We start from the raw sequence: 22,404 nt of genomic DNA on the forward strand, positions 1-22,404 counted from the left end.
GCCCATTGGTCCGCGCCGCCAGGCCCCGCCCTCGGCCCCGCCCCGCCGCGCGCCGCCGCTTCCCGACAGCCTCGAGCCCCGGGCGGGGTGGGCGCTGTGCCCTGGTGCGCCGCCCGCCGCCAGGGGGCGCCACGCCGGGAGAGCCGCGGTCCCTGAGGGCGCTGAGGGCCCGGCGCGGCTGTGGGGCCGAGCCCCTCCCCGAGCCCCTCCCCGAGCCCCGCCGCGTTCCCCGGGTGAGCGGCTCAGCCCGAATGCAGCTGATGGGAATCTGTAGTTTCCGGTGGGTTTGTGCCCCTCAGCCCAGTACGCGAGCCCCTGCGCTCCCCAGGGCGGACGGGATGGGGTGTCCCCCTAACGCGTCCCTCAGAACAAACCGCAAGGCCTTGCCTCAGCCTCCTCCTTCTGGGGTGCCCTGTCCTAAAATGCTTAAACATCCAACCTACACCTGTCCAGACCGGACAGAACACGTGGATCCAGACCGGTTAGAGCATCCACCCTCTCTTCTAATTAAAACTGCCCCAGCTAACCCTTTGTCACGTAGTTCAGGTTTTTCACAACATCTCATAGGCCCAGAGGCCTTGATAAATCCACCTTTATCAGCATGAACTTGATAAGGTTGATTAAGCAGAACATTTCACCATCTACACATGCCAGTGTTGAAAGATTTTTTATTACCAGGTTCACATACACCCTTTAAAAACCATAATTCATTTTTCTGTGTTTTACAGAGGGAAAAGTGAGGTGTAGAGCAGAACACCCTAGTGAATACTTGGCAGAGTTCTGAAGATGATTTCTGAAAAGGTGAGGTAATACACTGCTTGTGCCACATCAAATTTGTTCATCAGGAGACTTAAGGGATGTGTAAGAAACAAACCTGTTGCTATCAATTTGTAGTTGAGAAAAATAGGATTTTAACAATACAAATAATATTCGACAAGGATACTTTTACTATTAGCAGGCATATGGACAGGTCACCTAGGAGATGAATCCACGCTGGATCCATTAGCGATCAAAAGCATCGTTAGTTTGTCTTGTTATGACATTTTCCACCTTATTTACAAGTAGGAAAATCACGGCAGATTGTCTTTAACATTTCTGCTTTGTTCTTCATACCTTTCTGATTTGCAAGATCCTTCACTTCCTTAAGCACAACAAAGGGAACGACAATCGATACCAACAAGGTCACTTGATGCTTTTCATGTACAAGGCATTTTTTTAAAAAAGATGCAGTGAAAACATCCAAGAAAAATAATCTTAAGGATTTGAAGTCTTCAGAGGCATTCCCTGTACCACATAGATTTGATCTCATTCCCTTCTCAGGAAATAAACACAGTCCTCTTGTTATAAACAACTTCGGGTGAGATTTTTATCTACAGGGGCATTAAAACACCTCAGTAGAAGAATGAGTTTGACTTAGTCTTTCCATAAAAGCCTCTGCTGTTTTATCACAGACTCCACAGAATTCTGGCCACAATCTTTCTCTTTTTTGGGTGACAGTACTGCTGTGTAGGATCCATTGGAGTCGAAGTCCAGCATAAGTTAAAATTTGGCAGTCTTAGGTCTGTGGTTATACTTGATCATCCTAAAAACTTTTCCCAACTTAAATGAGTCTGTGATTATAAAACACTACTCTTTCTTTGGTGTGCTTTAATTATTAACCCCTCCCCCCAAAAAAATAACCAGAACAGAAGACCACCCCACAATCAACATTCTCTACGTCTCCCACTGGTGCCTGAGGCTAAGAGCAAACCAATTGTGATTTATCACTTTTTTCTTGGGAGATATGATGACCCTCAAAAACAGTGACTAGAACTTCCTCCACATCTCAGAAAAACATTTAAGTCTCTATCCTGTGGAATCATACACTTAAAAATATTTTGCATTGCTGCTCGTAAGCTGTGACAAATGTTTATGTACATGTACATAACCAACGTGGATTGTTCCCTATTTCTTCTTGTTTCTGTGCAAAATTATGGTTGAACTGTAACATCATGAGGGAGTACTACTGCACTAGGCCTTAACCTGTTCCCTAAAATCAGATTTCTCTAAAAAAAAGAACCACCTGCAAGAGACATATATCTGACAAGGACTTAAAGCGTCTTTCTAAATAATTGTATTAAAACAGACTCTTTGAACTCACTGTTCCTCTACTTTCCTCTCCATCACTCTTATTCCTGTTTATTGGAAAGGGCTTTGAAAGGTACAACAACATTAAACACTGAGGTTCTGCTGAGTTTGTATTTCATTCAGAGAAACAGTATGAAAAAGGACCTGGAGAATCAGCAAAGGCATTTCATCTCATGCCCTCTTCCAAACCAGACCCATGCGTCATTTTGAGATTCCAAGCCTCGGTGTTGTAGCTTTGAAATAAACATTCCTTTGCTGTAAGAAAGAAAAGAAAAATCAGTTTGTTAAACAGAAAAAATATATTAAGGATCAACATGAGGACCACAGCAGTGCACCCTTTCCCCTTTCTCTCCATTTTACAGCTCCATCTGAGGTACAAACTAAGCAGCATAAATTATTTCCAACTCTATTACTCATTATGACACACCTCTACACTGCCACTCTGGAGTGAGCTGAAACTAAAAGAGTCAGCCATGCTTAATTAACTCTTAGAAATGCTTCAGGGACTTCTTCTGAAGTCACGCTGGGGCTCAGGGCTGGGGTTTGCTGACACCTGTGACCCGTGCAATTGCAGAAGGCCACCAAAAGGGTGTATCCTGCCCTCTCCCTTCATCTCAGCCCTCTCCAGCCTGTGCATCGCACCGATCAAATGGCTGCAGAACTTCAGTGCATTGACCTAATGAAATAAATAAATATTTATTTATTTATTTATTTATTAAGGCAGAGTTTTCTGCCGGATCGGGTCACTGAACTGACTGTCCCCGTGGCTGCAGCACCAGCAGACCTCATGCAGGAGAAGTGAGGGATGTACATGCGAGAGAAAGGGAACCGGCCCTTTCAGCAGCAGGCTGTTATTACCCCTAATTAGAGGTAATGTCAACCCGTTCTCTGGATCATTTATGCATGAACACAATCGGAGCAGGTGGCAGAAATCCAAGTTTCTTTCCAGAAAGCCCTGAGAAATCTGTACACTGTCACAAGGATACTCACAGTTCTTTTTTTCTGCTAAAAATGTACTTCTGTATTTTCTGTAGGAGGCTGAATAGGTTCGCTGAGTACCCTGTGATTAATGTGATCCGGTGCTGAGCACACCGAGGTGCTGCCCTCGGCAGAGCAGCTTTGCTAGAACGGATCTCCAGCTTCACATGCAAATCAGCACTTCCATTTGTTCCTGTTACTGCACCCAACCCGAATCAAGCCACCACAAAGTGGAAGTCATGGTAGATCTGCATTAAAAACAACACATATGAACTTGCAAAGGCAAATACAGCTTTGCCAGGGAGGTTAAGGGAAACATCTTTGCAAATCTCATCTACAGTAGATCTTAACATTTAGTTGATGGAATTTCTGCAGGAGAAAGATTTTGGTCTACCACATCTAGAAAAATTGCATTTTAGCTTCCTTCATAAAACAGAGAAATACTTAAATATCTCATCTTCCATCCTAACCCAAGGTAAAGAGAGTGTAGAATGGTAGATCTTACAGGATAAACAGTATTTGAAAAAAAATGTTTTAAGATTAGTCCAGTCCATTCTGTGCAATGGGAACTAACTGTTTTAAAGCTCAGTGGGGTGAAATGATCCCACGTCTTCATAGAGCCTTCCTCAGCAGACAACTTCAGCTCTGGTTTCAGCATGAGCCCTGCAGTACAACATTAATTAAATGACAGCTCCCAGTTCCAAGCTAACGAGGTCAGGATCCAGTGCCTTGGCATGATTAGATCTTAAATAATTTAAGCTACATTAACATCCAGCAAAAAAAAGTTTTAGTGCTTTTTTCAGAGTTCAGCCCAGCCACTTTCCCAATAACCACCACTCCCTTTCCACAGTTGATGCTGTGGTTTTCACACTATATCACAGTGTCAAAAAAGCACAGTATTTTGATGTGTTTTTCCCATATTTTTGACTGTGAAGAAGGCCAGTCGTGTGTCAGCCCTGGGATGTCCCATCCAGGCACTGCCTGATGGGGCCCAGCTCTGGGCGCTGCTGGAAAACAGCGCCGTGATCTGCTCAGAGGGAAAACCAGCCCCAACCCTCGGCAGCCAGCACTAAGCATGGGAATTTAATATTGCTTCTAAATATTTTTATCCTGTCTAATGCAGCTGTGGGTATGGATATTCTCATCATCCACAACCTACACATTTCCTCTCCCCTCTTTTTCCCCCCAGTTCTTTTAAGTTTGGGATAGTTTTTTTTTTTATTGACACACAGATTATTTCCATTGTATAATGAACTATAGTTGAATAGGTATAATTTCTTCTTAAAACAAGCTTTTAAAAGTGTCTTCTATTTTTGGAGATCTATAGATAGAAACTGTGTTGTTTCTGAAACATTTACTTCCACACTTCCATAATGTGCTCTGATGTTTCCAGGTGTATGTGATGGATACAGTCTTGGTGGGTTTGCTTGATACACCAAGAGTCTCAGATTGTCCATGTCCAAAAAAATATTTAGAAAAATTACCTGACTTTCTTTTATGTCTCTGTTCTGTCTCTTTTGGTAGACTTTTACAGCATGGATGGATGATGTGTTTTTTGTCTGATGATTCTCTAGTAACATCCATTTATCTTGTATTCTGACCTCAATTCTACAGATGTACACATGTATTTAATTTTAAGATTGAGTAATCTTGGCTGAAAGGTCGAGATATGTATATATCTCCTCAGGATTATAGATTAATAATGCACTTGCTCCCACAGACATCTGGAATCCACACTTCAATATATAGCCTATAAAACACTTCCATACCATAATAAAGTTCAATCATCTGCAAACAGGGAGATGTTAGAGAAAGATTACATGATTTTTCAAGATTCTGCAAACAGTTCTTGGCAGAATCAGAAGGAGAAGCTCATTGCCTTAAAGCCTGTTAGAACTCCATCCTCTCCTGCCTTTATCCATGGATCATTAAAATAGGGATTGTTCCAGAGAGATCAACGGCAAGGCCTGCAAAGTTTAATTTTAATGTGTTTTAAATTTTGCATTAACACTTAATATATTTCATATAATACCTAGGATGCTTAACTGATTGCAAAAAGCAAACCAGAGGAGCACTGCCAAAGCCATCAGCCCCAACCCTGCTTTGGGTATCCTTTGATGTTCCCTTTCTTGGGGGATGTGGAGGGGAAGTAAAGGATGTCACTTCAGAGAGGAGCCACGCTGTGGAACCTGGGGGCTGTTCAAAACCTGCACTCTGACCCTGCTATTGCAATCAGATGGTCCCAGTACTTGCTCAGCATCAATTTAGAGTAGATGTTAGGGGGTGTTGTAGAAATGAGACCTGCCGATAGTTTTAGGAACTGCAGGATCTCCATCCTGCAGATTTTTTTGTATCAGCACCTACTTTATTGCATTTTTTTCTTATTTTTCATGCGATTTCTAACTACCTGTTGTGCATGCATGTTGCAAGAGCAATTTTGGTTTATTTAACACCTGTTTAGCACTATTCACAATACATTCTAGATTTTATGGCCGGCTCTCACAGGGCACGTGGGTGCAGTGTCGGGAGCGGCGCCGGCACCAGCCGGGGTGCGCGTTCCGCGCCGAGCTGCACCGCACGTGTGGCAGAGGCACGGAGCGAAGCCACCACCACAATTAACCCCAAGTTCGTGTATTATAAGATTATTTTCAAGTGTTTGCTGCATTAATTCGCTGCTCCTCATCCCGGCTTTACGCCGTTGGGGTAGAGCATACTCGCAGAGCTCAAATTACCCCGGTTAAGCAGAACCACTCAACTCTTCGGGCACATCCCGGGGGCTCCGGTACCAACCTAGGGACCGTGCGCGCCTTTGTGGGGCCCCGTCCCCGTCCCCCCGCTGCCGCTCAGCGCCTGCGTGCCGCGCACTCGTGACCGAACACCGCACGGCGGGGCCGGCGGCCAGCACAGCGCCGGTACCGCCCCGGTACCCCGGCCAGCAGAGCGCCGGTACCGCTTCGGTATCCCACCCAGCCTTCCATCCCGGCCAGCCCAGCGCCGGTGCTGCCGCGGTACCCCGGCCACCTCCCCATCCCGACCAGCACAGCGCCGGTACCGCCCCGGTATCCCACCCAGCCCCCATCCCGGCCAGCCCAGCGCCGGTACCGCCTCGGTACCCCGGGCGTTCTCCCCATCCTGGCCAGCCCAGCCCCGGTCCTGTGCCGTGCCCCCGGACATCAACCCCGCCCGCCCCGGCCAGCTCAGCCGGTACCGCGCCGTGTCCCCGGTCCGCCCCCCCGCCATCCCCCCGGCCCCGCCGCTGTTTACGTTCCGGGCACTGCGACGCCTGCGCCCCGCTCCGCACGCAGCGCCTGAACATGGTTCCTTAGGACTTTGCAAAAGGCATCGCCGCCGCCCCCCTCCCCTTCCCTCCCCCTTTCTCCCCCCCACCCCCCAAAAAAAAGTCCTGGTGCAAAATTGCAAAACTTTAGCGAGCCCTGGATGGCTTTTGTTTTGCCTCCTCCCCATTTGGGCCAAATATGCAGGACAGGAACTGTTGACAAATAAGTGATGAAACTCTCAAAAAAAATGGAGGCAAAGAAAGACTCTGGAAGAAGATTGGTGTGTAGCTGGCTTCGGTCTCTTTCCTATTCGTGCCTTTTAATTGATTTTGCTTAATTGTTTGCAAAGGGAGAAATGCATGTGGGACGTAGGCAGCGGAGCGACTTAGTTTGCAAGAGCGCGGCTGAGGCAGCGGGGAAGGGGCGGAATGGAACCGAGGGACGGGCAGGGTGGGACGATCATGGATCATTATTTTTTCCGGTGCGTGCGGGTTTGCGCTGATCCACCGCGCGTGTCCGCGGGGCTGCGGGGCGGGTTCGCAGGGCGAGAGCTGCCGGGAGAGGGGCAGAGCCGCCGGCGGCAACCGGTGCACCGGGCTCCCCCCGCTCCTCCGGGGACCTACCTTGTGCGCGGCCGGTCCCCGCCGCCTCCAGCCCCGTCTCCGCGCCCGCCGCAGCTTCCCCGGGGCAGCGTCACCGGCCTCGGCCGGGCCTACCCTACATCCCCCCGCCTTGGACTCGTCGCTGCCCCTCGGCCGCGGACCCCCGCGCTTTCGGCGTTGTCGAGCGTGCGGGGCGGCGGGGGGAGCGCGCGGGGGCTGCGCATCCATCGCGGCGTTACATAAAGCGATCTGGTTTTTAAATCGCCGCTTCCGGTGTGACTATGGAAACACTCGGATTATGTAAATACCGAAACCTGGATGCTGGGCATCAGATGCGAAGATTCGCCCCCCTTCCCTTCACCGGGGAATTAGCTCGTGTTCACGTACAATAATAATAATAATAATCAAAAGAATGATCCGGTCGTTAACGAGCGTTTACCGCCGTTCGAGGGTTTTTAGGGGATTGCAAAACGATTCGGTGCTGTAGCTTGTGAATTGTCGGCGAGTTACGTGTCCCCCGCTCGCCTTCCAGCGCCAGCCCCTGCTCAGCAGCCCAAGTTTGAGTTTTCCTGAAGCCAAGCACCTGTTATTCCTGCCGAGTTCCGTGTCACGGGATGGAAAAGGTGCATGCAGCGGGGTTGGAGCTTGTTTGGGTCCAGGTTTTGTTCAGTTTGTGCCTTGCCATCTTAATTATTTCCCCTAGAATGTGTTTATCAAACCGTTGTGCACGATCCATGTGCTTTCCTCGTTTTTTTTCTTTTCCGGACAATGTGTTTTATTTTGGTTTTTGTGTCTTTTTAGCGCTGCATCGGCCGAAGGCGGTACGATGAAAACGAAGACCTCTCGGACGTGGAGGAAATTGTCAGCATCAGGAGTTTCAATTTGGAAGAGAAATTAAAGAGCAAAATGTACCACGGGGATTTCGTGCATGCCATGGACGGCAAAGGTAACACTGCCGGGCCGGGGCTGTCCGGCCGCGCTCGCCGCCGCCTCCACGTGCGGCTCCGCTCCGGCTTCGGATTTTGCGCCCGCGCCCCTCTCCGGGGATCCGGTGACGCTGCCGGCCCGAGGGGAACCGGGGGCGGCTGCTGGTGGGGCCCTGCAGCCCGTCCCGTCCCGGGGGGGCTGCAGGGCCCGTCCCCCCGCACCCGGAGGGAGGCTTTTGCCCCGGCGCGGTGCTGGGATGAGCGCGGTGATCCATGGCCAGCGCCCAGCGCTCCCCCCGCCGTGCCCCCCACCGTGACCCCAGCGCAGCACCGGGCTGGTCAGGAATCAGGTCCTGGCACGGGAGAGGCCGAAACCCCAGCCCCCACTTAGCCAGAGGTGATTCCTGTTCCCCCTCCGCCCCCTCTTGAATCCAGGACCCCTTTTGCGAAAGGGTGCGATTGATGAGCCTGTTCACCCGGCTCGGAGACTTTAAAGTCAATAACTTCTTTGTGTGTCTATCATATATTAAATTACAGCGCTCCCCTCCCCAAAGTTACTGGCTTTGCTTAGGTGACTGGAATTCCGGAGCGGTAAGCAGAGCCAGACAGCCCAGCTCTGCCGCACGCTGCCTGGCAGGAAGGGAAACGGGAGAGGTTTGCCCGGGAATCAAACGGGCCGGGGGGTTGCAGGTCACCTTTATTTACCGCTGTGCTGTTGACACGGATCCCTAATCCCAGATGGCTATCACCAAAACTCGGCCTGACTGAGGAGCTTTTTTAGGATGGCTTTCTCAGGAAAGAAGTTTTGGCTGTAATCCTCCTGAAATTGCTCTGTGTGGAGCCACTAATCGAGTTTAGAAAATTTCCTTTCCTCCCCTAGGCTTAGTTTTGCATGAGCATTTTAAGCTCCTTTTAGAAAAGTTGATGTGGTGGAGAAATTAAATACCTATCTTACTTAGGAAGGTATTTGTTTAGGAGATAAGCTCAACCCTGACCCCTCTTCCTCCAAACAAAACACAAGCAACTATTTTTTAGCTGGAAAATGTTAATTAATTTTCCAGAAAATGATTGCATTCTACCCTCAGCTTCCAAACACTGCAATGGTTGCCACTGCTCCATGCTAAGGATAGTACAATCCACATCTTCCCTGGCTTGGCAGCTCCAAAATCTCTGGGCAGCTCTCTCCTTTCTAAGGAACTTGAAAATAAATGAGTGTCTTTTGTTATTTTGTTGTGGTCTGTGTCGGCTTTGTTCAACCCCACAAGGGATTTAAATGCTTTGTTGGGGCATTAGGAAGAAAGGATTTGCCTTGCTATTTGCTCTGGTTTTATTTTTACTATTGGTTTACTTTTTTTCTCTATAAACCTAAGAGTTGAATTGAATCTGGTCGAAACAATGACAGTAGTATGTAAGAATAAAACAAGTTATGTGAACACATGGAATTAGTTGAGAAATATTTTTTTTTTCTTTCCCATGCCCTTGTTTTTATTTCTAATGATAACTCATCTTGCAGTGGTGTGAATTTTGGCTTGAATGCAGTTTGTCATAGCTACTTGTTGTCCAGTCTGCAAGGTTACATAGGTGCCTCTGCTTCTTCCACCAATATTACTCCTGATGTTTGTTGACTTTCTGACTTGGGTCAGTGTCTGTAAAAAGCCTCTGTAGTTTATTTATTTGCTTACCAAAAGGCAATAGCTTCCATGGGGATGCCTACGGGGAAGGATGACCTATTGAGCACAGAAATATTTACTTGGTAACCTTAGTTAAATTACACTTACTTTGACACTAGTAGCAATAAAGTTTCTGTAGTTTTAATGTTTCTGTAAATGGATAATTACAGTGCTCTGATTTGGTAACTCTTAAGTAGGAACATTACATCCCTACTTGTCATAATTACTAACTGAACACAGAAAAGGAAGAGTAAAAATAGAGGGCAGTACATGTGCAGGCATGGCAGTTTGGCCTCTGGCTCCCCTCTTGCTTTCAGTGTGGGTTTTAGAGCAGAGAAACATCGGGAACAGAAGCTCAGGCTGAGGTGCTTGTGCTGGCCCAGGAAGTGTGGACAGCTGGAAGAATCTTGGGCCTGAATAAACTTCAGGGAGTGGGCTCTGGGTTTGGCAGGGCATTTTGTGGTGCTGGATAGTCAAGCAGGGCTTTCCTTTTCAAGGCAGTGTATGGAAAGGCTTTGTAAAAGTCATTTTTTCCTGTAAAATGGGGGAATAGCAGAGCCATAGAAACAGTCCATGGCTGCTGCAGGAATTCTGCTCTCTGTGGCCGAAGGCTCCAACCCAGTGTGGGGTTTTGTAGCCATGGCTCACCCAAATCGCTGCCTTGTAACTTCCTCTCTAATCCCCAAATCACTGCCATTGTGTCAGACCATGCATAGAGAAATCCCCAGGAAAGGCCAGTCCTGTGTAATCCTCAGAGAGGAGCAACAAGGTAATTCTGGCCACTGTTAACATGATAAATTAATGTTTAATTTTCACTTTGATTGTGTATTATACTGTGACTCCCCACAATTCATTTTTCACAGACTTCCTAAGTGCTAGGAGCTGTATAAAATCTGACTATCAGCTCCTGGAGTTATATTGCTGATTAATGAAAAGAAAAGTTGTTCTGTTGAAACCAAGAGTAACCCCCACATAAAAAGAATTATGTGTTCATGGAATCAGACCACTCTGCTAGAATCAGATAATGCTCACAAGAAAACATGGATTTATCTAAGTAGAAATATGTAACTTAGAAAATCTAAACTTGCACATACATTTTAAACTACACATTTGCCCAAAAAATACCTGACTGATTTGCAGTATTTGATCAGGATTGTCTTTTAACTGTTAATTTGGTATTTCATTACAGCCTGGGTGTTTCAACACAGACCTTAATTGACAAACTGACTGGCTTCTATTTTATGTGCATCAGTGAACAGGAAAAATAGGGAGCAGCTGGGACAGCATTGTCTGTCACTGGGTTTCCGGTTTGGATCTAAAATATGCATTCTCTTTCTATTTCTCTTTAGGTGATAGGGAGTTCTTTGGTGAGAAAAGGGAAATGGGGAGAGTCTGAGAAAATGTAACTGTGAGGTGCCAACACCATTGTAATTGCTTTTGGATGCTGTTCTTATTCATTTCCACAGATTTTACTTTTGAGTATGTGCAAAGAGAAGCTCTCAGAGTTCCCCTCATCTTCAGAAATAAGGATGGACTGGGAATTAAGTAAGTTACAACCAAATTTTAGTGATTAATAAATGCTTTTATAAAATAACCATTATGCTTTTATAAAATAACCGTGATGCTTTCTACTTGTATGTGATATTTCTTTTGATGATCTCAAAATGGATTGCAATTAGTAAGACTGTCAGCACCCTTGAGAGAAGGAATGATTATTTTCCACTTATAAACAAGCAGATAATGAAGTCTATAAAAGTTAAGTGCATACAGCACGGTACTACACAGTCAAAAATATGTCAGCAGTGAAAGTTAGGAATGAAATCCAAAGGTTTTTGCACCCAGTCGATGCTGTAATGACAGAACAAACTCCCTTCAATTTCTGACTTCTCAATTCTTTCATTCATTGCAGGTGGAATTCTAATGATGCTTGTCGTTTTCCATGATAATTATGTCTCTTCAGAATGTTACAGCTTTGTAAATATTTAATAATGTCTAGTTAAATATGAGATTACTGGTGCCTTTTTGAGGTTGCATTTTGTTAATATCCAGTATAAAGGATTTGGTATTTTAATGAGAGAATCCTGGAACTTTGTTTGTCAAAGTGACAGTGTCTAAAAAAGAAGTATTAAAAGCATTAACGTTATCAGTGTTTAATCCATAGTTTAGATCAATGGTCCTTGATACTTTTGGAAATTAGGATCATGTAACTGACGATTGCTGAAAGAAAGAAAAATAATTTTCTGAAAGCATCATTACTTTGTTCAGTTTCACCTTAGTTTCCAGCTGTGAAACACCTCCCTGTTTTGGGGACCAAGGAGTCCCAATTGTTAATTAAAAGGAATCAAGCCACCCCAGTATAATTTAAAGAGAGAAACACAAGCAGAGTTTGTGGTATTTGACAACCTTTTACTATAACAGCAAACAGGAGCTGCTGTGATGTTTCTGGTGATGTAGTGAAATAGTTTTATTTGTTAAACTGAACAGGAAGTGCTCAGTGGGCTCTCTCTGTATGCACTGGTCTTAAATTGCTGCTTCTAAGGGGCAAGTGGTAAAAGCTTCAAGAATTTCTTCCTGAAGAAGCCATGAGCTGTTCAGTGAGGCTGGCGAGTGTTTAGAAGCCAGAGCAGCACCTTCCCAGCATTCAGATCCTCCTCCTGAGGTTGGGGAAGTTCACATGAAATTCCTCTCAGTTCAAGAAGCAAACTGGGAAGATGTTTCAGCTCCCGCTGCTGTGCCAATGGTACCAGATCAGCTCGTGCTCCAGAGTGAAGATGTGTGGAAATGAGAGCTCATCCTGCAGACACAAACCTTCCTAGGCTTCACATCACAGGAGGCTGTGAACATCGTGATGTGGTGGATTTGGTGATCCAGATCTGTAGGGTGACTTTTCAGATACAATGGTCCACAAAATACATGACAAAAGATGATTTTTTGACTTTTGACGTTTTTAATATCTGCTGATACAAGCTTCCACTTCTGCTTGTGCCGAGCAGTCAGCCTGCATGTCTGTGCCTGGCAGAGGTACAGAGCTGAACAGTTTGGTTACTGTGCTTGGAGGTACTCTGAAAGGGCAAGGAATGAGAGGAATGAGGAAAAATCCTTACAATGAAACTCTGCAAATTGCTTCCCTCTGTACTTCTGACCATCATGAACTGCTACTTGTAGGTCTGAAAGCAGGAAAGTCCTGCTGTGATCTCTTAGCAGAGGAGAAGCTGTTTTTCTTGGAGGGCTTTTTCCAAGATTGTAACTCAGGAAGAGAATGCTCTTGTGGAGGTGTTATCTCTTCTCTGAACAGCAGTCATCTTGCATTGTTTTGTAGTTAATCAGATACCTGTGCTGGCCAGAGCTCATCCTCATTAGGATTTGAATAGGTTCTCTAGCAAATCTTTAAACATTTGCAAAAATGCACCCAGTGCAGACTGAGGTGTTTGCATTTCTCTTCTGGCTGAGGAAACCAGCAACACAATTTGTTCATTACAGACTGCTGAACATCCCCACTGTAGTCAGTCATATTTCAGAGTTAAGTCACCCTGCTGTACTGTTCTTCAGCACCTTTTATGATATTTGAAATCTTTGGAAGCATTCATGGTGGTTTTACACAAGATGCATTTGTCTGAAAATTGCATAACATCACGGGAAAACCATTTCTGCACAGTTCTTGCATTGCTGCTGTTCTGGATTTACAAACAGAAAATCACATGACTGGTGACATTCAAGAAAAGAGTTGGTTTGGGGATTTTTGCTATCATAGTTTTACAGCAAACCAGCCCTAATTGTGTAAGAGGGAGTGTGGCACTTGATTTTTATTTTGATTTATATCAATATGAAAAAGATTTTCTATCCAAGTGTTGGACATTTCTGACACCAAATACAAACAAGCTGTGGCATTTGCAGACAAGCCTGGCATGTTCTTGTTGCCCACACATGGTTGCTGTTTCCCCTGTTTCTGACTTTCTAGTGCTTGGAAAGAAAAGATGAGCTCTGAATGAACCCTGAAGGTCAGTATATTCAGGCTGTTTCATTCCAGAGAGGGAGTGAATTCCAAAGCTGTGAGGCCCTCACAGCCAAATGCAAAGATGTGAGGGTTGGCAGAGAGCTAACAAAAGATACTGTCCAGCCTCTGCATCCCACCAGGGGAAGGTGATAAGGGTAAAAGAAAGTGGACAAAGAGAATTTGGCAAATAGTTCTCAAGAGATGTGCATGCCAGTAAATGCAGTTTTTAACTTTACCTTTCAGTGTTTTCCTAATAGTAAAAATCATTGTTCTGCATGCTTGCCCATGGGCTGGATTGTTCTATTTTCAACTAAATGATGTCAAAAGTCCTGAAGAAAATTGTTTGTCTTCAACGTGGGGCAGTACAAGAGGGGCAGAGCACTGAGCTGGCATGTTCCATTGGGCTGTTTTTCATTACAATTCCTTAGTCAGCTTTTGTGCAATGTGAAGTGTGAAATATTGTCAGTAAAATGAAGTCAATCAGCCTTTAAACCTCAGTACTGTTTTTGTTTTCTTTTTCCATCCAGTTTCTATGCTGCAGAATTTTACTCTCTCCCTGACATGTAGAACTCACTTGCTGGACCAGGCTACTCTCTAATTACATTATGCCCTAAAACATTGCCTGTGTTAGAAGTGATCCTGTAAATGCATCAACATCCCTGAACCAATTATGCTACCATTTAATTTAGCTCTGAATTAGCCCAAATTGAATTGAAGAATTTCCCAAACCATCAAATACAGCCGGGATGTCTTCTGCCAGACAAGGAGGTTTGGAACAGTCATTAAGACAAAGGGGCTTTATTTTTTAAATTTTTAAAAAATATATTTTATTTCCAAGCCATGATTCCAACCTGTGATGATGTGGCTTTGAGCAGGTTGTTTTACTGCTCTGTGCCTCAGTTTGGCACTTGGGGAACAGTTTCACCTTGGGGGACGGACATGAGGCACCACGAGTTGCTTAACAAGCTATAAACATTTAGGATTTTATTGAAATCAATCCCAACCCCTTCCCTTCTCTCCCACTCTGGTGCTGATAAAAAGTGCTCAAAAAGACACCTCTTCTCTTTCTTTGTGAGTAGAAAAACTGTTGTACACTTGCCAATGCAAAGATGTCACGTGTGTCATTAAAACTTGCACTGTCCACACTTCAGAGGGGCCTTGCTTGATTCCACCTCCTGCACTATGGACAAAGAGCACCACACATTTATTTCTCCTTTATTATGGTAACGAGAGTGTACCCATACTTATCTTGACAGTATTTAACTTTGCTTTCTTTGCTAATTACAGAATGCCTGACCCGGATTTCACCGTTAGAGATGTGAAGCTATTAGTGGGTGAGTTATTTTGAATGCGCTGGATTAACTCTATACAGAACAGAATTGCTTTTAAATACTTGTCCAGTTGTGTTTGTAGACATTTGTGATAACTCTCAGAATCTGGGAGAAGGCATGGAGAAGCAATTTGTAAATTAAAAAGGCTGGGAGAACCCTAATTAGTAGTTGTGCTGACCAGACTCCGATCTCATGCTGGATAATTGGCCATTTGGAAGGGAGGGAATGCTTTTACTCTTAACAGGTGTCCTGCAAACACTTTTGTGATCCTGGAAAGCAGCAGCTCTATTGATCGAGTTCCTATTTATTTTTTTAAAAATTCTCTTGTAGAGCATCTGTTTGTAAAAGGTGTGACTGGAGCTGGATCACCTTTTGCCTGTGCTCTCCCCACAGTATTTATCAGTGTCAGCCAGGTTGGTGCTTTGAGGGAAGGTTGTAAAGAGAGGCTGAGCACAAAGCCTTGCAAACTGCCTGGCTTTTGATGAGACACAAACCAGAGAAGTGGTGACTGTCATCAAATGTTTCCTAGCAATCTTTGCAAAATTAATGTTTTTTAACTCTAAGAAAAGCAACATCTTGACTATGAGATTATACTGTATGTTTCTTTGAAATCTGTTTTTACTGAAGATGGGTGTGTTATTTATTGTTATCTGAAATGGTTACTGAATAGTGATCCTGCACTCCATGAAGTCGTTGCTGTGGAGCAAGCTGGATGTTGGATGTGTTGGCTGCAGCTCTTCTTGGAGATTCTTAACTGCATTCCAGCTAGTTAGAATTAACTCTGTTTATTTACCTGTCCTGTGGCAGCAGTTTATCTTTAAAATTAGGTCAAATGCTGCATTCCGAAAGACAAGTGTTTTTAAAAATTACTCCTTGAGTTTTATAGTCAATAGGAATATCAAGTCTGGAAAAGATGTGGCTAAGAACAACAAAGGAGAGGAACTTGTGCCTCATTTCTGCTCACTTGGGGTTATCAGTGAGAGAGGGGTTATCTCTGATAACCTTCCTTCACAAACAACTCAGCAATGTTGCTTAATTTATGACCATTTATAAGCTCAGGAAAAAAGCCCCAAGTATCTGGCAGAAAATGTTTGGGAAATAGGATGAGAAGTGTTATTTGATGGTCAATCTGCATTAAATTACAAAATAAACTCCTAAATTTTATGGATTTCCTAAATACCTGCATGTGCACATTTGCAGGTACAGAAAAAAGCCCTTTTGCTGTGGAGGAGCCTTGTATAAACCCAGTAATTATCTGGACCCTGTTGCAGTTTTCTGAACTTGTTCCATGGCTGATAAATGTCCATGACCATTTCTGTCTCTGAGGCTGCTGGAGCTGAGGGTCTGACGTTGAGATGTTTTGGAACAGTGTAGTGTTGCATAACAACAGTGTTTTCCTGTATAACAGTCAAAGTGTGGGAGTTGCATTTCCTCAAGATTGATGTCCTTTGAAGTATTAGGGGGTGGAGATTCCTGTGTACATGGCCAGCAAAGCGAGAGGATATTTATAAATAAAATTGCATTTATTAAACAATAGAGCAGAAATAACACCTGCAATTAACTTTGACATTAAGTTTAATGTAAGATCATGCCTGCTCACAGCTGGATCAGCAATCCCTGTACCTGCTCTTGGCCAGATATCACATCATGGGTCCTTTTACATCATGATTGGGCAAACTCCCTTTGGAGTCATTGTGCTGAGCCCATCATGTGGTCCAGAACATTGTCACCTGCCCTTTTTGTAATACAGCTGATGACTTTTGGCATCACAGTTGGAAACTTTGATTCAAAAGATCTAAAATATCTGGGAAATGGACTGTGAGTTGTACCTGAAAAATCAGAGTTCTTGTGGCAAATCGTTTTTCTCGCTGTGGAATTTGTGCTGGGTGGAACAGCCACATTGACACTGAGAGCACATGGGGGAATTCCTGTCTCCATGCCAAATTTTAAAATTATCTACTCATTATTTCTGGAAACACTAGTGAGCATCTTCCTATAGCATATCATTGCTGATATTTTTTTCTAGTTTTATGTTACATGTGTTACTATCTAACGTTCAAATAAAGGACATAAAAAGTCTTGTTTTATTAACATCCCCTGTCACTGGAGATGCTGAGATGTCGTAGCAGATCCCTCAGATCTTCCTGAACCTCCAGGTTTGCATTTCCAATGTGATATTTTGAGAACTTATTCAATCCTTTGCTGAACCTGGGGAGGGAAGGATGTTGGTGAATGTGAAATGGAATGATCATAACTCTCTGCATCTGATTGTGTGTGGGAGTCAATAGAGAGAGAACACAGTCTGGAAAATGTTGTTGGCTTTTTAAATGCTCATCATAGTTTGCTGGTGCTTTTTAAACCTCTCATTTCTTCTCTTTTCTTCTTTGAATCAGGGGAAGCACATTTGTTACAGAACCCTTTAAGGACATGGTGCTGGCTTTTTCCAAAGCACATAAATTCCATGGGCAGTTAATGAGCTTTTGGTCCCAAACTCTGCTGAAATCTTACTTTCCATTTCTAACTGACTGTTGTACCATCTTCACAGGGGAGAACCTAAAAGTCACAGGGAAATAACAACAAGCTTTTAAATCTCCCTTTGGAAATTCTGCTGTGTGGCAATAATAGGAGAATAAAAAAAGGATGGGTTGATTGCTGGTTTTATTTACTTGAGCTTAGGTGTCTCTATTTTAGTCTTTTGTCTTTTAGACTTCCAAAGAAACATTGACATTGCTTGATGGATTTTTCTGTTTTCCTGGCTTAAAAATGCAGCAACCAGCTGTAATTCAGTTGGGTGATGTTCATGACCTCCTGTTTCTGACACGAGTGCCTGATTGTGCACCCCTGTGCAATGTGTGTGTGAAACACTGCCCTACAGTAGCTTCACTTTCCAGAGCCACACTCCCACCTCCATACAAACCATATCCTGGATGCTCTGTAAAACCTGAGCTGATGGATTAATTTCAGCAGTTGGAAATGTCTCATCTCTGAAATGGCTGTGAGCCAAGAATACAAATGGAGAAGTGGAAAGGAATTCCTGGCCTGCTCAGGAACTTGAGACAACTCTTGAAAGATGTAAAGCTCTACTGTAATTTAATAGCTTTTAAGCTTTGTAATTTCATTGCATAAGGTAGATTTGATTGCTAATTCTGAAGGGCAGAATGTCACTGTCATCTCTTCATAAGCTGATTTAAAATTTGATTGAGGGTCATTGGCTCTCTTAGAGTGTCCTTAAACATCTGCCACATCTGCACAAAAACTTTGGTGTCATTTCTGCAGGGGTGCCTGTCATAGATGGGCAGAACAGCAAAAGTGTATTTTCCCAGATTGTCAGCTCCACCTCTGCACATAAGTACCTGTGTGAGAGTTTTATGCCAAGTACTCTGCAGAACAAGGGGAATTGCTTGCCTGGGGCTGAGCAAGGAGAAAGGTGACTGCCTTGCTTGGCAAGCTGCTGAAAGGCAAGGCCTTCCTGGTCACTGTGGACCCTCTCCAGCCTTTGCCACTCCTGAATTCAAGGACTGAATGCAGTCATTTGTTTCAGTCTTTGATGTCAGAAAACCAAAGCTTTCCATTTTGTCATTTGTTTGAATTTTGTCTTTATATTGTCCTTCATGGACGTCACACAACCTGCAGCTGGCAGCCCTGAATACTTTTGGAAGCTGTGAACCATGTAAGGGAGAGAGAGAGGAAGTGCTCATGGATGTGTGCCTCAGTCTAGCACCCTGAGCTCCCTGCTCTTTCTCTGATTACTTCTTTTTATTGGGGCTTTTTTAGAGGTTTTCTTGGGTCACCATGGGTTGAATTTAGAGGAGTATCTGCTTTTCTGTGGCATCTGCAGGGCCTCCTCCTGTGACTCTGCACTGCCTTTGTCTGCCTGGGTTGCCCCAGTCTGCCCAGGAGCTCCATGGGTAGGTGTGCAGGCCCTGCCCGAACACAGTGTCTCTCTCTAAACAGTAGTGGCCAGTCTGGATGTATTTGCATTTATTTCTAATTTTTAGCTGACCTGTTTTCAGTTTGCTTGCCACAGGCCCACAGTTTAAGGCTTTGGAATCCCAGCTTTTACACTCACACCTAAGTAAAGTGAATAAAAACCAAAATGAATGGAACTGGGTCTGTGATGTGCATCAGCTCTTCCCTCTCTGGGCTGCTGTAGCTTTGTGTGCCAGGGTAGGTATTTGTTGTGCTCCCCCAAAGTGGAGCTTGCAATCCCAGCAGGTGGCAAAAGGGGAGATTTCAAACATGCTGAGGATTGTAAGAAAGAAAAGAGACTTTGGGTTATTGTGATCTCTGGGCTGAAGAGGTTAAAGTTGTGACCACAGCGGTCACTTCTGTGGGATCAGCAGCATTGTCCCATGGAATTCACCGTGCCCAGCCAGGCATTGTATCAGTGGGAACAGTGCAAGTACAGGACTTAGACTATTCATGGGGTGGTCTAACAACTGACATCAACTCACTGTTTTTTTTTAACTAACTCACTATGGGTTTATTTATAGAATTAAAAAAAAAAAAAAGTGTAGGAGCAGCAGAGGATGTGTCATCAGTCATGCAATCTGCTATTAAAATCTGATGCTGTAGACTGGACTGGGCCCTGATGCTCTTAAGTGTAGGAAATGTTTGGTTGCAGTGATCACAAACTGCACTGAAAGACTTTGGTGAATAAAGAATCCAAGAAAAGTTGAAAGTAGCAAAGCTTTTAATTGTGATACAATTTGTACATTAAGGTATGGCAGTGAAGAGCAAATATAAGCAAGCTCCAGTAACTGTTGCAAAGGCCAGTCTTCATTTGCCCAAGGAGATGATGCACAAGATGTGGCCTAATAGATCATTTCAATATTTGATTCCTGTGATTCTGTCAAACCCTAAAGATCTGGCAGCAGGCGTTGATCTCAAGACAAAGGGTGAAAGGAAAACCAAGGCTCTAAATATCCTGTTGCTTTCTTTGGTGGGAGTAGCTGAAGAAATACTTGGTTATGGCTGGAATTTGCCTTCTCATTAGAAACACCAAAAGAACAGGAGCTGAGCCAAAAATTTCAGTTGCAAATTGACTGTTTAAAGAAATATATGTGAATGTCTCTACCTCAGCTCTGAGTTTATAATCATGGTGTCAGTGGAGCAAGATAATAGAATAAGTTACATCATTAAATCCTTGATATTTTCAAGGGAGAAGTCCTCTAAGTAGGGGGGGCTCGGCACTGCTAGTGCAGGTCAGCCTTCCCTCATCCTGCTGACAGTTTCTGGAGGAGATGCTGTGTGCTGTTACACATCTGCTCATGGTTTATTCACTAAGTGCATCATAGTGCACTGAAGTGAGGATCTAGCTTTCATTAACATCACTGGGTGAAATCAGACCTGCAAAGGAGTATTTCCCGGCTGTTTAGATTATTTTTTTTTCCCACAGAGGCGAGCCCTAAGCAAGGCTTGTGAAGTTTGGTATTGCAACATTTTCCTCATTCTAGGAGGAACTGCAATTCTGCAGTGTGGTGGTGCACAGTAAAAAGTGTGGCCTTGTTTTCCCAGGTGGGAACCAGGCAGAAAAGTGAAATGATCTGCTAAAATCAGAATTTGGGGAGTCTCAGTTTCTAGTTTTCCTGTAAACTGTAAATGATGTAGTGAATGTAGGAAGCCATGGCCTCTTTGTGCAGGGACTGTGGTGGGGAGAAACAAGTTCCCTGAGTAGTTAATGTCAGCAGGCTGATGTAAATAATTTAAATTCAGTTGGGACAGTAAGGATTACTGCCCATCAAATGTACCAAATGGCCATAAACTATGTGAGGCTCTGCATCTTTCATCCAGCCATTTTTGTTCTCTTAAATACACACACCTCTGTGGTCCCCAGGAATTCCAGTTAAAATGGGAATATGCATGCCAGGTACTTCACAGAGAGACAAGAGCCCCCCTAACCCACGCTTCTGGAAGCAGGTGATATTGAAAAAGGAATACAAAGAGATATAAACATTGTAGGCAATAATTATTCTGGCTCTATAAAATGTTTTATATACCTATTAAAAACTGTACACACCTTTACAGATGTGTACACATAGACATGTATAAATTTCATTCAGTACTGAATCAAAAATCATAAGCAGTGTTTCCATGGAAGAGAAAATTGTGGTGCTGGTGGTGACTGCAGGTCAGGTGGGTGAAGGCAGGAGGGAGGGCAGAGACCGTGTAAAACACTCCTTTTACATTAGCATACATTTCTTGTGGCGTGTCTGCACAATGGTCCCCCAGCTGGCTGTGCAAACCTTCAGCTTTTTGTTAGCAGCTACTCAAAAAAGCTGAAAGCAAATCACAGAAGTGTCCCTGAGTAGCTGCTTCCTAGTGATTTTTTGGTTCATTCCTCCTGCGTGTTTGCTGCTCCTCTCAAATTGATCTGTTCTGAAAATTGTATCATGGTTGAATTCACATCCAACTACAAAGCAAGTCGAGAGGCTCGTAGTGTGGTCTGCAGGCAAGTAGGGGAAATTTTGTCTTAATCAATGTACAGTTCTCCATCCTGTGAAAGAAAATTAGCCGTGTAGATACAAAAGAAGGACAAAGCAGCCACACACTGCAGCTCAGAAAACTTTCCATCATTTCTGCTGAATAGGGACTCAGTGTTGCTTTTTCTATAGAGCAACGCTCCATTTGTTTCAAGGAAGTTGTGAAATTGGAGACCGAGAGGAGTTAGGGGGGAGGCTCATTAGAGAGGCTCTGTTGTAAGGAGCACTTCCCAAAATTAAACTGGCTGCTCAAAGGAAGTGCAAAAGTCTGCCCCCAGACTTGCATCTAAGTCTTGATTAAGATGTATGGTTCTCCCCTGGTGTGGGGATTTGTCCTGTGAATGGGAATGGCACGTTGGGAAGAGCAGAAGAGCTGAGTCAGGAGTCATTAACTGCTGTGTCTCCAGCAGTCTCGTGTGGAGGGACAAGGAGGAAGCAGCGAGGTCTGTGCTCTGCTCCTGGGACCCAAATAATGCATTCTTCAAAACACACTGGGCCAGGCTCTGCTAGGGGAGAGGAGTCATCACTGAGCTCATGGGAGGGGAGGTACTCAGATGAAATATTTCCAATCATTGTAAGATTTCTCCTCTTATTTCTCATGGGCTTTTTGTGCCTCACTGGGTGTTCTGTTGCCTGGCCTGCTCTCTGGGTTCTGTTTTTTTTTTTTTTTTTGCTTTTCATGTAAGTGGGACTGTTGGAATATTAAGAAAACTGAGTTAAAGAAACATCCATAGTTTGGAAGGCCAAAGTCTGTGTAATTTTATACCAACTTGTGAACGTGTTCCTCAGGCTGTGAGAGTTCCAACTGAGGCTATCCTGCAGGTCACACCCTGAGTTCATCAAGGGACTCAGATCCACAAGAGACCTATGTGTGTCTGACAGCTGAGAGGAGCAGGGGATCCAAGAGCACCTTGAAGCAGGAGATAAAGATCCTGAGATAAGCTTCCTGCAGGAGGAGGCTAAACTTGGCTGCTCCTCACAAGTGACTGTAAAATAATTACATGTCACTGCTATTC

The 22,404-nt window shown here is 44.4% G+C and overlaps 1 protein-coding gene across 1 annotated transcript in view; it reads left to right on the forward strand.

The window, feature by feature from the left end:
- Positions 1–6,612: 6,612 nt before the first annotated feature.
- KDM2B (lysine demethylase 2B) overlaps positions 6,613–22,404 on the forward strand; it is a gene marked incomplete at its 5' end in the record, with an annotated part of 103,802 nt that continues 88,010 nt past the window's right edge. The window contains 4 exons of the mRNA XM_084217571.1: positions 6,613–6,663; positions 7,787–7,931; positions 11,048–11,126; positions 14,863–14,909. Of these exons, the coding sequence (XP_084073697.1) occupies positions 6,613–6,663; positions 7,787–7,931; positions 11,048–11,126; positions 14,863–14,909 (322 nt within the window). The remainder of the gene's footprint in view (positions 6,664–7,786; positions 7,932–11,047; positions 11,127–14,862; positions 14,910–22,404) is intronic.

Source organism: Fringilla coelebs (genome assembly GCF_963513975.1).
Source record: "Fringilla coelebs genome assembly, chromosome: 17".
NCBI lineage: Eukaryota > Metazoa > Chordata > Aves > Passeriformes > Fringillidae > Fringilla > Fringilla coelebs.